This window comes from Bombina bombina, chromosome 3 (genome assembly GCF_027579735.1).
Source record: "Bombina bombina isolate aBomBom1 chromosome 3, aBomBom1.pri, whole genome shotgun sequence".
NCBI lineage: Eukaryota > Metazoa > Chordata > Amphibia > Anura > Bombinatoridae > Bombina > Bombina bombina.
In genome coordinates, this window is record NC_069501.1 from 621464578 (window position 1) to 621482045 (window position 17468).

The 17468-nt window shown below is 38.3% G+C and overlaps 1 protein-coding gene across 1 annotated transcript in view; it reads right to left on the reverse strand.

Moving 5' to 3' along the window:
• Positions 1-285: 285 nt before the first annotated feature.
• The window catches only part of PTP4A2 (protein tyrosine phosphatase 4A2), a 76965-nt gene continuing 59782 nt past the window's right edge, over positions 286-17468 (reverse strand). The window contains exons 4-6 of the mRNA XM_053707237.1: positions 16422-16552; positions 11457-11531; positions 286-2130 (exon numbers count right to left, since the gene is read on the reverse strand). Coding sequence (XP_053563212.1) covers positions 2022-2130; positions 11457-11531; positions 16422-16552 — 315 coding nt within the window. The 3' untranslated portion in view covers positions 286-2021. The remainder of the gene's footprint in view (positions 2131-11456; positions 11532-16421; positions 16553-17468) is intronic.

The window sequence follows — 17468 nt, forward strand, 5'->3', positions numbered from 1 at the left end:
GTTTATTAAATTCGATTTTTTTTTTATATGGTGTGTATATTTTTAGCTCACAAGCGCACTCACTCTATCCTGAAGCTTAGGCTTCGCTAGTGTTTTATACTTGTTTCTGATACATTATAGAGATTGTATCTTTAGAGTAGTGTTTAGCAATACTATCCTGTAGCGCGCACTAATCTCCCCCTTTTTAAATATTGGAAGATAAACACCAAGTGACATTTTCTCTAGTCATCTCTTCAAATTTGACTCAAAATCACTGCAATGGATAAAACATACACCAACACAAAGTAGAAGGTGTAAAATTTTATTTAATTTTCATGAGCTCATGGTAGAATTTTTTTTTTTAGCACATTTTGATTTAACATTTCATCATCTGCATATCTCCTTCAGTCAGCATCTCTTCCATTTACAAGAAAGAACCAAAAATGATGGCTCATGGTAGGGGAGGGGGAGATTTACATAAGCATTGGTTCTCTTCACCAAAAATAATAAATATATTGTTACAATTAAAAGAAAGAAAAAAAAATATTTAGGCACAACTTTCATAAATCCTCATGGGAAATGCGCATGTGAAAAAAAAAAAGTGTAATGCATTATTTTACAGAGACTTCTACAAAAACATTGTGGTACCCATGGTATTTTGTACAGTCAAATAACACATGATACAATTAAAAATTATCCAAGCCCACCTTTTTCTTATCTTATTTTTGAGTAGAGTATATTTCAGCCTTCAAGGACTACCACTATAGATAAGGACAACCCTGTATTAGTACAAATAGTTTAATGCAATGTACAATTAAACCCAAGATGTAACAGGGATATCCTTAATATACAAGGGTTACTCTTGAAGCCTGTAAACTGTTTAAAAAAAAAATAACTAACAGAAAACAAAAAGGCTACTGTGTGTAGTAGTATTCTAAAAGCAGGCAGGAATTATGTAATGAATCACCTGCTTTAGAATGCAATACTTCACAGCAACTACCCATAATTCATAAGGAGAACTTTGATACGCATTTTTCAACTTATTGGTTCCATCAGACTATGAAACAATCGCTATATAGTAACCATTTCTGCTTAAGGTTTCCTCACTGCCCTCCCCTGTGAGGTAGGTTACAAAACAAAATCACATTCATAGCACACTGCAGAAACTTGGAATCTACTGAAAAGTTGGAAACAATAGATTTATAAAGAACCCTGCAGTTATATCCTTTAACATTTGTAAAGCTGCTGAGTAAACTTGAGGCTTAAGATCTAAGATTAACATTTTTGTGCCAACCTTGAACATATGGAAATCAATTACAAAGGTTTTCTACAAGTAAGGGTACTTGGAGAAAGCAAAGACTCAAATTTGCTTTCATGCAATTATAACTGCCAATTTAAAACTTGTGTTGCATTACCAGGTTTGCTCTACCATTTCCCCTTCATAATGGAGGAGCGGGGCATGTTGTCTATATTGCACAATTCAAGGATTTCCACATATTTACTGTACATAATAAATCTATGTTAACAAAACTGAAGTGATAGGCTGATAAATCTGAAATATTTGTACATTTCATCAAATTCCTAGATTCCCACAAGCCAACATCAGAAGTGCAGTGCATTAATCTACATATAAAATTAATTAATATGCACATGTGCTCCATTGCAGATCCATCCAAAGATTAAAAAGACTACTATAGTCCTTCATATTCCAGCAGAACAAAAAGGTGCAAGAATTTACGCTTGTAATAATGATATCAGGGCACGTTAAAATTGCACGTGAAAGCTATACAAAGCTCAGTAAGTTTGTGCAGCTTTACAAATGAAAAACGTGGATTAGGAGGGGAATTGAAAAATAAACAAACATTCTTCACCACGAGGTTTTAACTCCATTTTATTTTGCCGGATGTGGAGTTGATAGACGTTTACTTTCTGGTGGTACAGGAGCAGGAGAGAGAAATCTGTCTGAGATCCAGGGTGTTGCCTTATCTTCGATTCCCTCCTCTGGTAGCAAGAGTCAAATTAAAGCCATTTCATTTTCTAAGTTACTGCATGCAGCAGTGGCCATTGGCATCTTTGAATCTCAGGCGCATCTTGGGTCTGTACTTTTCAAGGTAAAGCAGCTGTTTAGAGTTAAATGCTCCTCTCCGTTTCCTTTAGAAAGAAAAGAAAAATAGTTAGAAAAACATAATTTATGTAAGAACTTACCTGATAAATTAATTTCTTTCATAGTGGCAAGAGTCCATGAGCTAGTGACATATGGGATATAAATTCCTACCAGGAGGGTTTTCCAAACCTCAAAATGCCTATAAATACACCCCTCACCACACTCGTACCTTAGTTTAACGTTTAGCCAAGAAGTGAGGTGTAAAAAAAAAAAAAAAAAAAAAAAGGAACTGGAAAAAATAATGTGCCACTATGAAAGAAATGAATTTATCAGGTAAGTTCTTACATAAATTATGTTTTCTTTCATGTAAGTGGCAAGAGTCCATGAGCTACTGATATATGGGATATAATACCCAAGATGTTGAAGTCCACAAGTCACTAGAGAGGGAGGGATAAAATAAAAACAGCTATTGCCGCTGAGAAATTAAACCCCAAAAAATAATTACGTTTTCTTAAAAAAAAACCAAAAAGGCATCAGAATAAAACAACTGCCTGAAGAACCCTTCTACCAAAAGGCTTTCTGAAATCTTTAGTAGCCGCAACATAATATTTCAAAGCTCTTACCACATCCAAAGAATGTAAAGACCTTTCAAGAGTATTCTTAGGATTAGGACACAAGGAAGGAACAACAATTTCCCTATTGATGTTAGAATTCACAACTTTAGGTAAAAATTTAAATGAAGTCCACAAAAAAACAGGTTTATCTTGATGGAAAAATCAGATAGAGACTCACAAGAGAGCAGACAATTCGGCAACTCTTCTAGCAGAAGAGATAGCCAAAAGAAATACTTCCCAAGAAAGCAATTTAATGTCCAGAGAATGCATAGGCTCAAAATGAGGAGCCTGTAAAGTTTTCAAAACCAAATTGAGACTCCAAGGAGGAGAAATAGATTTAAAAACAGGTTTGATACGAATCAAAGCCTGAACAAAAGAGTGAATGTCAGGAAGTTCAGCAATCTTTCTACGAAATAAAACAGAAAGAGCAGAAATTTGTCGTTTCAAAGTATTTGCAGATAAACCCTTATCCAAACCATCCTGAATAAATCCTAGGAATTCTAAAAGAATAACCATGAGTTGAACACCATAAAATATAGGTTTTCCAAACCCGATGATGAATTTTCCTTGAAACAGACTTACGAGCCTGTATCATTGTGCTAATAACAGTCAGAGAAACCTCTATGACTAAGCACTAAGCGTTCAATTTCCATGCCTTCAAATTTAGAGATCCTGATGGAAAAAACGGCCCCTAAAACAGAAGGTCTGGCCTTAAAGGAAGTGACCAAGGCTGGCAACTGGACATCCTGCTATCAGAAACACATAAGATTGTTCCATTATGATCTTAAAGATCACCCTTGGAAGAAGAACCAGAGGCGAAAAATGTAAGCAGGTTGGTAAAATCCAAGGAACTGCTAGAGCATCCACCACTCCCCGGATATAAAGTCTGATGGCTGATATAATCCCTTCCCAATTGTCTACACCTGGGATATGAATCGCAGAAATTAGACAAGATTTGGATTCCGTCCAAGAAAATATCAGATACTTCTTCCATAACTGAAGGACTGAGAGTCCCTCCTTGATGATTGGCATATGCCAATGTTGTGATAGTCTGTTTGAAAACAAAATGTTAAAATTTCTCTTCAATAGAGGCCACGCCTGAAGAGCCCTGAAAATAGCATGGAGTTCTAAAATATTGATTGGCAACCTCGCCTCCTGAGGTTTCCAAACCCCTAGTGCTGTCAGAGACTCTCAGACTGCTCCCCCACCTGAAAAACTTGCATCTGTTGAGAATACAGTCCAGGTAGGACGAACAAATGAGGCCCCCTGAACAATAAAGTGATAGTCCAACCACCAAATCAGAGAGAAAAAGAGAGTGTTGGGATTCAAGTATATCAGTTGTGATATCTGAAAATAATCCCTGCACCTTTGGTGCAACATGCAAAGCTATAGAGGCCTCAAATGAAAAACGAGCAAAGAGGATCGCACCTGATGCTGCAGTCATGAGACCTAAAACTTCCATGCACATAACCATTGAAGGAAATCCTAAAAAGGTGACCCGTCTAAGGGATCAAGAAACTATTGTAAATTGATCCTCCAACCATGTCTTGAAGAAACCACACTAGTTTCAAGTGAGATTCTGTTAAATGAAAAGATTAAAGCTAGTACTAAAATATCATCCAAATAAGGAAACACTGCAATACCCTGTTCTCTGATTAGATAGAAGGGCGCCAAAAATCTTTGAAAAGAATCTGAGCTGTCGCTAGCCCCAAAGGACTAGCAACAAATTTGTAATGCTTATCTAGAAAAGAGAATCTCAGAAAACAATAATGGTCTGAACAAATTAGAATGTGAAAATCAGCATCCTGTAAGTCTATTGTGGACATGAAGTGACCTTGCTAAACAGAAAGGCAGAAAAGTCCCTATAATCACCATCTTGAAAGTTGGAACTCTTACAAAACGATTTAAAAAACAGAATTTATGCTTACCTGATAAATTACTTTCTCTTGCGGTGTATCCAGTCCACGGATTCATCCTTACTTGTGGGATATTCTCATTCCCTACAAGAAGTGGCAAAGAGAGCACACAGCAAAGCTGTCCATATAGCTCCCCCTCTGGCTCCGCCCCCAGTCATTCGACCGACGGTTAGGAGAAAAAGGAGAAACCATAGGGTGCAGTGGTGACTGTAGTTTAAACAAGAAATTTTAACCTGACTTAATTGCCAGGGCGGGCCGTGGACTGGATACACCGCAAGAGAAAGTAATTTATCAGGTAAGCATAAATTCTGTTTTCTCTTGCAAGGTGTATCCAGTCCACGGATTCATCGTTACTTGTGGGATACCAATACCAAAGCTTTAGGGCACGGATGAAGGGAGGGAACAAGACAGGTAACCTAAACGGAAGGCATCACTGCTTGCAAAACCTCTCCCCCAAAAATAGACTCTGAAGAAGCAAAAGTATTGAATTTGTAAAATTCGGCAAAAGTATGCAGTGAAGACCAAGTCACTGCCTTACAAATCTGCTCAACAGAAGCCTCATTCTTGAAGGCCCAAGTGGAAGCCACAGCTCTAGTGGAATGAGCTGTAATTCGTTCAGGAGGCTGCTGCCCAGCAGTCTCATAAGCCAATCGGATGATGCTTTTCAACCAGAAGGAAAGAGAGGTAGCCGTCGCTTTTTGACCTCTCCTCTTACCAGAATAGACAACAAACAAAGATGATGTTTGTCTGAAATCCTTATTTGCTTGTAAATAGAATTTCAAAGCACGAACCACATCAAGATTGTGTAAAAGCCGTTCCTTCTTAGAAGATGGATTAGGACACAGAGAAGGAACAATGATTTCCTGGTTAATGTTCTTATTAGAAACAACTTTAGGAAGAAAACCAGGTTTGGTGCGCAATACTACCTTATCTGCATGGAACACCAGATAGGGTGAATTACACTGCAAAGCAGACAATTCTGAAACTCTTCGAGCAGAAGATATAGCTACCAAAAACAAAAAACTTTCCAAGATAATAACAATATCTATGGAATGTAAAGGTTCAAACGGAACCCCTTGAAGAACAAAGAACTAAATTTAGACTCCATGGAGGAGCCACAGGTTTATAGACAGGCTTGATTCTGACTAACGCCTGTGCAAACGCTTGAACATCTGGTACTTCTGCCAGACGCTTGTGTAAAAGGATAGACAGAGCGGATATCTGCCCCTTTAAGGAACTAGCTGATAAACCTTTCTCCAATCCTTCTTGGAGAAAAGACAATATCCTTGGAATCCTAATCTTACTCCACAAGTAACCCTTGGATTCACACCAACAAAGATATTTCCGCCATATCTTATGGTAAATTTTCCTGGTGACAGGTTTTCTAATTTCTACCGAGTCTATTAATGTTCCCAGGAAGGGAACCCTTGTGAGCGGGGACAGAGAACTTTTTTCGGTGTTAACCTTCCACCTGTGAGACCTTAGAAAGGCCAGAACAATATCCGTATGAGCCTTGGCTCTGGGAAAAGACAACACCTGTATTAAGAGGTTGTCCAGATAGGGTGCTACTGCAATGCCCCGCGGTCTTAGTACCGCTAGAAGGGACCCTAGCACCTTTGTGAAAATTCTGGGAGCGGTGGCCAACCCGAAGGGAAGGGCCACAAACTGGTAATGCTTGTCCAGAAAAGCAAACCTTAGGAACTGATGGTGATCTTTGTGGATAGGAATATGAAGGTACGCATCCTTTAGATCCACGGTAGTCATATATTGACCTTCCTGGATCATCGGTAAGATTGTCCGAATGGTCTCCATCTTGAAAGATGGAACTCTGAGAAATTTGTTTAGAATTTTTAGATCCAGGATTGGTCTGAAAGTTCCTTCCTTTTTGGGAACCACAAACAGGTTTGAGTAAAAACCCAGTCCTTGTTCTGTAATTGGAACTGGATATATCACTCCCATCTTGAGTAGATCTTCAACACAGCGTAAGAACGCCTCTTTCTTTGTCTGGTCTGTAGACAGACGAGAAATGTGGAACTTTCCCCTTGGAGGAGAGTCCTTGAATTCTAGAAGATATCCCTGAGCAACTATCTCTAATGTCCAGGGATCAGGAACATCTCTTGCCCAAGCCTGAGCAAAGAGAGAGAGTCTGCCACCTACCAGATCCGGTCCCTGATTGGGGGCTACCCCTTCATGCTGTCTTAGTAGCAGCTGCAGGCTTCTTGGCCTGTTTACCCTTGTTCCAGCCCTGCAAAGGCTTACAAGTTGCCTTGGGCTGTGAAGTGTTACCCTCTTGCTTTGCGGTAGCAGAGGCTGAAGCAGGACCGCTCCTGAAGTTGCGAAAGGAACGAAAATTAGCCTTTTTTTTAGCCTTAAAAGGCCTATCTTGCGGGAGGGCATGGCCCTTTCCCCCAGTGATATCCGAAATAAATCTTTCAACTCGGGACCGAAAAGGGTCTTTCCCTTGAAAGGAATATTCAGTAATTTTGTTTTAGACGACACGTCGGCCGACCATGATTTAAGCCAAAGCACTCTGCGCGCCATGATGGCAAAACCAGAATTTTTCGCCGCTAACTTAACTAATTGCAAAGCGGCATCAGTGATAAAAGAATTAGCCAGCTTTAGAGCCTTAATTCTATCCATAATTTAGTCATATGAGGTCTCCGCCTGGAGCGACTCCTCCAGCGCCTCAAACCAGAATGCAGCTGCAGTAGTTACAGGAATAATGCAGGCAATAGGCTGGAGAAGGAAACCTTGTTGAACAAATATTTTCTTTAGTAAACCTAATTTTTTATCCATAGGATCTTTGAAAGCACAACTGTCTTCAATTGGTATGGTTGTGCGCTTGGCTAGTGTTGAAACTGCCCCCTCTACCTTAGGGACCATCTGCCACGCGTCCCGCCTGGGATCAGTTATGGAGAACATTTTCTTAAAGATAGGTGGGGGAACAAAAAGGTACACCTGGTCTTTCCCACTCCCTAGCAACAATATCCGCCACCCTCTTAGGGATCAGAAACGCATCAGTGTATACAGGGACTTCTAGATATTTGTCCATTTTACACAATTTCTCTGGGACCACCATAGGGTCACAATCATCCAGAGTTGATAAGACCTCCCTAAGCAGTACGCGGAGGTGTTTCAATTTAAAATTAAATGCTAGTGAATCTGAATCTGATTCTGCCCGCTGAGAAACTTTTCCTGAATCAGAAATTTCTCCCTCAGACATAACATCCCTCGCCCCTACTTCAGAGTGTTGTGAGGGTACATCAGATAAGCCTCCCAAAGCTTCCGACTGCTCCTTATCTGTTCTCAAAACAGAGCTATCGCGCTTTTTAGGGAAAACTGTCAGTTTGGATAGAAAGGCCGCAAGGGAATTATCCATGACTGCCGCCAGTTGTTGCAATGTAATAGGTGCTAATGCACTAGAGGTACTAGATATCGCTTGAGCGGGCGTAACTGGTGATGAGACATGGGGAGAGGACCGCAGACTATCCTCATTACCTTCAGTCAAAGAATCATCTAGGGCTATATTTTTAAGTGACACAATATGATCTTTAAAGTGTATAGACACAGTGCACTTGGGACACATTTTGAGTGGGGGTTCCACCATGGCTTCTGAACACATAGAACAAGGCTTTTCCTTAGTGTCAGACATGTTTAACAGATTGGTATTATACACAAGCAGGCTTGGAAAAACACTTTATGTAATAAAAAATACAATGCAATAAATGGTACTGTGCATTTAAGATAATAAAAGCGCACACAATTTTACAAAACGGTGAAAAATGAACCAAATCTCTTGAAATTTTTACAGTATGTGCCTAATGCTTAGATATGATTGCACAGCAAGTTTCAGCCTGATTAACCCTTTAATGCCCCAACCGGAGCCGCCTCAAGCAAACAACCGGTTAATAAACTACAGCACCTTGCCACAGCAGCCTGCTGTGGCCCTACCTTCCCTTAAGGAATGAATTTGAGAAAAACAAGTCTCCTGAAGTCCTCAACCAGTCTCTGGACCCATGTGAAGCAGCATGCAGGGAAGTCTTGTCAGAATAAACTGCGCAACTGAGGCGCAAAATTAGGCCCCTCCCACTCCAGAGCTGTGGGGCCTTCAGAACCCAATTTAGGTGACTAAAAATAATGCCATGTGGAATAAAACCCCAATAAACACATCAAAAGTGCTTAAAAGTGTCAATAAAGAGTATTTTTCTAAACAAAATAATCGATTGCCCTGTTAAAGTGATAACCAGTCTATTGAGCCCACTTAAATAAGCCGCTAGTTCTATACTAAGTTTCAGAACATGGCTTACCCTTCCCACATGGGGAATCTTGTCAGTCTTCTAGCATTATCTTGTCTTGACTAGAAAAAAGATGACTGAAACATACCTCAAAGCAGTTAAGCCTGCAAACTGTTCCCCCAACTGAAGTTTTCTGGTACTCCTCAGTCCTGTGTGGGAACAGCAATGGATTTTAGTTACAACATGCTAAAATCATTTTCCTCTCAGCAGAATTCTTCATCATATTTCTGCCAGAGAGTAAATAGCACAAACCGGTACTACTTAAAAATAACAAACTTTTGATTGAAGATATAAAAACTACAAATCTAACACCACATTCACTTTACCCTCCCGTGGAGATGCTACTTGTTAGAGCGGCAAAGAGAATGACCGGGGGGCGGAGCTATATGGACAGCTTTGCTGTGTGCTCTCTTTGCCACTTCCTGTAGGGAATGAGAATATCCCACAAGTAAGTAAGTATGAATCCGTGAACTGGATACACCTTGCAAGAGAAAACGATAGACTATTTTAACAGTCACAACAAACTGCCACAGCCCTGCTGTGGGCCTACCTTCCCCAACAAACGACTTTGGAAAGCCTAAGAGCCCTTTAGAGAGGTCCTATAGCATTCAGGGGACTCCTGGAGGAAGCTGGATGTCTCAGTCTGTAAAAGTTACTGCGCAATAAAGCGCTAAATTAGGCCCCTCCCACTCATATTAAAACAGTGGAAAGCCTCAGGAAACTGTTTCTAGGCAAATTTAAGCCAGCCATGTGGAAAAAAACTAGGCCCCAATAAAGTTTTATCACCAAAGCATATATAAAAACGTTTAAACATGCCAGCAAACGTTTTATATAGTAAATCCATAAGAGTATTACCTCTGAAAGTAAGCATGATACCAGTCGCTATTAAATCACTGTATTCAGGCTTACCTTACATAAATCTGGTATCAGCAGCATTTTCTAGCATTTACATCTCTAGAAAAATTTTTTTAACTGCACATACCTCATAGCAGGATAACCTGCACGCCATTCCCCAGCTGAAGTCACCTCTCTTCAGTTATGTGTGAGAACAGCAATGGATCTTAGTTACAACCTGCTAAGATCATAGAAATCACAGGCAGATTCTTCTTCTATTTTCTGCCTGGGACAAAATAGTACAACTCCGGTACCATTTAAAAATAACAAACTTTTGATTGAAGAAAAAAACAACTACGTTACACCACTTCTCTCTTACTACCTCCATGCATGTCGAGAGTTGCAAGAATGACTGGATATGGCAGTTAGGGGAGGAGCTATATAGAAGCTCTGCTGTGGGTGATCCTCTTGCAACTTCCTGTTGGGAAGGAGAATACCCCACAAGTAATGGATGATCCGTGGACTGGATACACCTTACAAGAGAAAGACCCCCGTTAGAGAAATCATCGTATTCAATAGGTGATACTCCCTTCACATCCCTCTGACATTCGCTGTACTCTGAGAGGAATCGGGCTTCAACAATGCTGAAAAGCGCATATCAACGTAGAAATCTTAGCACAAACTTACTTCACCACCTCCATAGGAGGCAAAGTTTGTAAAACTGAATTGTGGGTGTGGTGAGGGGTGTATTTATAGGCATTTTGAGGTTTTGGAAACTTTGCCCCTCCTGGTAGGATTGTATATCCCATATGTCACTAGCTCATAGACTCTTGCCAATTACATGAAAGAAATAGAAGTACTTCCCCCTTCCCACATTTAAAGTAACATCCCTTAAAATAATTCCACCATATTTACAATCTGTTGTAAAGACTGAACAAAAGTAATCATTAAGACAGTTTGCTATTTAATTGCCTTCCACTACTATATCATTCTCAGTCTTTAGTCTTACTATCCGTCCCCTAGATTTTCTCTTTTCACTGATATCTAAAGAAAGATTTGTCTTTTTTTACTGATTGGGCTATTCTCTCTTCTGCATCAGCTTTAGCCTTTCTGATTAACTGCTTTGTCATTTTTTTGTTGGGTTCTCCATTCTTCCCTATCTTCTGAGTCAGTGTACTTTAATTTTTTATAGACTGTCTCGTCTTAACTCCATGTGCAAATTTTCTTGAAAACCATACTGGTTTTCTTTTACAACGAAGCCTAATGGTGTTTAAAATATTCCCACTGTTCTTGCGCTCCTGTAATCTGTGGCATCCCTTTTATAGAATTTAGGTATTTGCCCAACAGCCTTTTTAAAATGTAAAACTTGTTTTACTATGGTTGCACAATACCTTTGCCTGAATATTAAACCATACAGACTGATGATCACTAGAGCCTAAGTTCTCACCCACAGACACTTCAGATACTAGATCACCATTTGTACTAAATCTAATATCTTACAGTAATATTTACACTAATACTAAAGATGACTGAAGTAGGAAAGCAACAAACTAGTAAAATTCAGCTTTGTATAGTTTTCCTCTTAAACAAATCCAACCATTTTTATTCTTTGTTTCAGTGATAAGAAAACATTGTTTAAACAAGTGGCTTGTGCAAAGCCTTGTTTACCAAGAGGTCTCGGGAGAGAGACGGGGGGGTTAATGAGCTCACTTACTGCCTGATAAACTGCACAGCATCCTCATACTTCATCCCACATTCAATCAGTGCCAGAGCGACTAGTACAGGGGCCCTGCAAAAAAACCAGAATTCATTCAAGTGAACATTTGATGGACTCAGTCTGCAAGTCTCCGACTACAGCAGCAGACACCAGAGCAGCATTACTAATTGGATTAAAAGCAACACAGAATAATGCCATCCTCTCTGTGAGAGCTATTCACAATGCACAGCTAATAAACTAACAAGATCTCATGACCTAAATTCTAAACTGAAGTGACCAGCTGTATAGGAGTGAAAAGTGGCTATGCCAATGCACAAGACATAAGCTCTTCCTCCTGTACTAGATTTGTATAGTCTGTTATATTTATGTATCTTATCGCAAACCCTTGTCATATACCCCTCTCGCAGTACCGAGCGCTACAGAATTTTGCATTGCTGAACCAAAAGGACATTAACAACTGACAGGTTCCATTTTTTATGTATTAGGATCCTAGATATTTGTATTGTCATGGTTTATCTAGCACTGCTCTTTGGTACTGTCAGACAAGAGGTTAATCACTATTCAAGAATACTATTTTTCACTATCTATACATAATTATTTTTATTAAAGAAAATTATATTCTAACAAACATTTAAAAAGGACATTTGTAAGCTGCCCCCACTTCTTCCTTGAAAGCTCAGACAGACCTTTTTAAAAATTATATCAGAAATGTTGTGTGATGTCAGATATCATGCTGAGCTCCCAATGGGAGAGTGGATTCATTTTAAGTTAGGAATTTCCAAAAAGCAAAACTCAGGCTTTATCATAATTGTTGTTTTTTTTTTTTTAAAAAAAGTTGTGGTCAGATTGTATAGAATAAAAATGCAATTTTCAAGCAAAAGGCAGACCCTAGGCTGCTTCACTACCGTACCAATGCATACAGGAATCAACTAAAGTGGGAGGGGACAGGGCAGTTCACTGAAGCTCTCACAACTAATGTCTAAGCATATATCTGCAGGTCTCATCGACTTAATTACAAGACATTTCTCTTGCCTTGCTGTAGAACACATCAGTCAAGTCTTACCTTTCTAAAACAAACTTTACATATTTCTTACAACAATTTGTTATAATAGCCAAAATCTACCCACCATTTGCCTTATTTGGAGGAGCCAATATGAGCTTTAATCCTCAGACAAGAAGGTTAACCAGTCATAAAGTTAGTATAAAATGCATTGCAATGCGGTTACCTAATAAAGCCACTTAGGGACATGTGTAACAGTGTTAGCCTCAAGAAGTCTGAGAACTAGAAATTTCCCAATTGACAGTGCTAAATTACATGAAAAGGGGGTAAGTGAAAAAGCCAACAACCCCACTCTACCATTACAATGCATAGACAACTAGGAAAGTGAGCATCTCCTGACCAATTAATTTTCCTACTTTCAAGTTTCATTGAAAGCAATCTTTGGCATTGAAATCACAGAATAGTCCAAACTGAAATGCACATAAGTCCAATTCAGTATTCAATAGCATCATTTTAGCATTATCAAAAATCTTTTTTTGTAAAACCTATCAGTGTTTCAGTAAATGAGTTTACCGTCTATGGGGGTATATAGATATATCAATATTGCAAAGGCAATAAATAATTTGCCCTGAAACAGTCAACGCTTCTAAAAGCATATGTACAAATACAATTATATTAGAAATGCGTCTTGAAGAAATTTTCTATCCAAAACTCAAGTGAATATATAAGCAAAATTGTTGATTCACTTTCGCAGTCTCTGCTGCACGTTTGCTCATCTGTCATACCCATAGCCCAAACGTAAAGTTTTATTGAAAATAGTGTGATTTTTGTACTAACTTTGACTTACTAAATCCGATAGCCACCCTCAAATGCGCGCTTGGACTAGGGGTATGAAAGAATGAGAACATGTGCAGCAGAGATCCCAACAGTAAACAGTTAATGCCGACTGCATGTCTGATAGCTGCACTTGCGCATTGTTAGTTCAGAGCCCTCAAAAGCAGCAGTGTGGGAGCATGCTGAAGACCAAAAACATAGGGCGTATGGTGCATCCGTAGGCAGCCAGGGACAGGTATAGTTGCAAATAAAGTGATGTATTCTGTCTTAAAACATTGTTCAGTAAAGAAATAAGAGTACACAAGCTATACATTTGTAATAAAAGCTTTAGGAAATAGTTCGGTCATTATAGTGAAATTACTGTCACTTAAATTACAGAAAAAGGGGGCAAAATAGAGATGTTGCAAAGATTACTATGCATAATTAAGAATTATTAATAAAAGGAGATATAGATAGATAGAGAGAGATATAGATAGATAGATAGATAGAGAGATATAGATAGATAGAGAGATATAGATAGAGAGATATAGATAGATAGAGAGAGATATAGATAGATAGAGAGAGATATAGATAGATAGAGAGAGATATAGATAGATAGAGAGAGATATAGATAGAGAGATTATATATATATATATATATATATACATATATATATTATATATACATACATATATATATATATATATATATATATATATATATATATATATATATATATATATATATATATACATATACACACATATATATACACATGGAGTGCAGAATTATTAGGCAAGTTGTATTTTTGAGGATTAATTTTATTATTGAACAACAACAACCATGTTCTCAATGAACCCAAAAAACTCATTAATATCAAAGCTGAATAGTTTTGGAAGTAGTTTTTAGTTTGTTTTTAGTTATAGCTATTTTAGGGGGATATCTGTGTGTGCAGGTGACTATTACTGTGCATAATTATAAGGCAACTTAACAAAAAACAAATATATACCCATTTCAATTATTTTTACCAGTGAAACCAATATAACATCTCAACATTCACAAATATACATTTCTGACATTCAAAAACAAAACAAAAACAAATCAGTGACCAAAATAGCCACCTTTCTTTGCAAGGACACTCAAAAGCCTGCCATCCATGGATTCTGTCAGTGTTTCGATCTGTTCATCATCAACATTGCGTGCAGCAGCAACCACAGCCTCCCAGACACTGTTCAGAGAGGTGTACTGTTTACCCTCCTTGTAAATCTCACATTTGATGATGGAACACAGGTTCTCAATGGGGTTCAGATCAGGTGAACAAGGAGGCCATGTCATTAGATTTTCTTCTTTTATACCCTTTCTTGCCAGCCACGCTGTGGAGTACTTGGACGCGTGTGATGGAGCATTGTCCTGCATGAAAATCATGTTTTTCTTGAATGATGCAGACTTCTTCCTGTACCACTGCTTGAAGAAGGTGTCTTCCAGAAACTGGCAGTAGGACTGGGAGTTGAGCTTGACTCCATCCTCAACCCGAAAAGGCCCCACAAGCTCATCTTTGATGATACCAGCCCAAACCAGTACTCCACCTCCACCTTGCTGGCGTCTGAGTCGGACTGGAGCTCTCTGCCCTTTACCAATCCAGCCACGGGCCCATCCATCTGGCCCATCAAGACTCACTCTCATTTCATCAGTCCACAAAACCTTAGAAAAATCAGTCTTGAGATATTTCTTGGCCCAGTCTTGACGTTTCAGCTTGTGTGTCTTGTTCAGTGGTGGTCGTCTTTCAGCCTTTCTTACCTTGGCCATGTCTCTAAGTATTGCACACCTTGTGCTTTTGGGCACTCCAGTGATGTTGCAGCTCTGAAATATGGCCAAACTGGTGGCAAGTGGCATCTTGGCAGCTGCACGCTTGACTTTTCTCAGTTCATGGGCAGTTATTTTGCGCCTTGGTTTTTCCACACGCTTCTTGCGACCCTGTTGACTATTTTGAATGAAACTCTTGATTGTTCGATGATCACGCTTCAGAAGCTTTGCAATTTTAAGAGTGCTGCATCCCTCTGCAAGATATCTCACTATTTTTGACTTTTCTGAGCCTGTCAAGTCCTTCTTTTGACCCATTTTGCCAAAGGAAAGGAAGTTGCCTAATAATTATGCACACCTGATATAGGGTGTTGATGTCATTAGACCACACCCCTTCTCATTACAGAGATGCACATCACCTAATATGCTTAATTGGTAGTAGGCTTTCGAGCCTATACAGCTTGGAGTAAGACAACATGCATAAAGAGGATGATGTGGTCAAAATACTAATTTGCCTAATAATTCTGCACTCCCTGTATGTATGTATGTATGTATGTATGTATGTATGTATGTATATATATATACACACATATATATATATATATATATATATATATATATATATATATATATATATATATATATATACACACACACATATACATATATATACACACACACACACATACATATATATATATATATATATATACACACACACACACACACACACCACATTCAGACAAGGGGTGTTTAAAAATGTTTAAAGGGATATGAAACTCAAACATTTTCTCTTTCAGGATTCAGATAGAAAGTTTAAGATTACTTGTTCTAATTCACTTATATTATGAAAATGTATTTGTTCTCTTGGTATCTACAAGAGAAAGCAGGGACATAAGCTCAGGAGAGTGCATGTGTCGAGCACTAGATGGCAGCACAATTTCAAGCCATGTAGTGCTGCTGACACCAACCTAGGTATCCCCTCAACAAAGATGATCATGGGAACAAACCAAATTAGATAGCTGTAAATCTTAAACTTTTCTTTTATTTTTTTATATAAACAAACTGGATACTCTGTCTAAATCACAAAAGAAAATGTTTGGGTTTCATATCCATTTAATAAGCAGCAGCTTCACAGTTAAACATGCTCTTTCTTCACCAGCACTTTATAATTTATCCTTAGTTTAAAAATAACAAAATATTCATAAAATCTATTGGTTTCAGTCTATTTGAAAATGTTGAAGTATTTGTGAAATGTGGTCATTCATGATTAACAAAAAAAAAAAAAAAAGGTAGTTTGCCATTTCTAGTCCTATTACAGAGCCAAAGTGTAAATGGTAATATTTTACCGTCCCAAGCCAGCAACACAGTGCACAGCAATACAGCATCCTGCCTCCTCACGGAATTTGGTTTTCAAAAGGTTCAACCAATCATCAACAATCTGTGTTGGGGGTGGAGCTCCATCATCAAATGGCCAATCCTGAAAGACCAGAAAGATCCTTTAATGGAAACACTCAGCATTTGTGATGTTATTAACAAAAATAATTGTTTTTATTACAAAGTAGTGGTGGAGACAAAAAAACATTCGTAAAAAAATTATTTATTGAAAAAATTTTTTTGGGAAACTGGATGATGTTTTGAGTACTGCAAAAGTATTGCATATTACATGTAGGTATCAACAATATTAGCGCTGCAGAATCTGTTGGCGCTCTACAAATAGCTGATAATAAAAACGGCATATTAATGCATACAAAAAGCTCTGAAAATCAGCCACTAATATAAAAGCTATGGTATAGCTATTATTCCTAACAAAATTAGAAAATTTGGTTACAGGACAGAATACCTCAGTACTGGATCAGTTTCTTTAAACAGCTAAAATCAGACAAAGCAGTAGTGTAAAGGGATAGTCTAGTCAAAAATAAGCTTTCATGATTCAGATAGAGCAGGCAGTTTTAAGCAACTTTCTAATTTACTCCTATTTTCAATTTTTCGTCATTCTCTTTGTATTTTTGTTTTAAAAAGCAAGAATGTAAGCTTAGAAGCCGGCCCATTTTGGTTCAGCACCTGGGTAGCGCTTGCTGGTTGGATGGTTACATTTAGACACCAATCAGCAACAAAAAATGGGGTCTGAACAAAAAATGGGCCAGCTTCTAAGCTTACATTCCTGCTTTTTAAAATAAAAAGATACCAAGAGAATGAAGAAAAATGAATAGGAGTAAATTATAAAGTTGCTTAAAATAGCATGCTCTATCTGAATCATGAAAGTTTAATTTTGACTAGACTATCCCTTTAATGCAGACCGGGTGCTTGATGTATAAATTTCTAAAATCAGAAACAATTTCTGCATATTTTATTATCTTTATTTGTATTAGCATTATACGAGAGAGACATGGTCC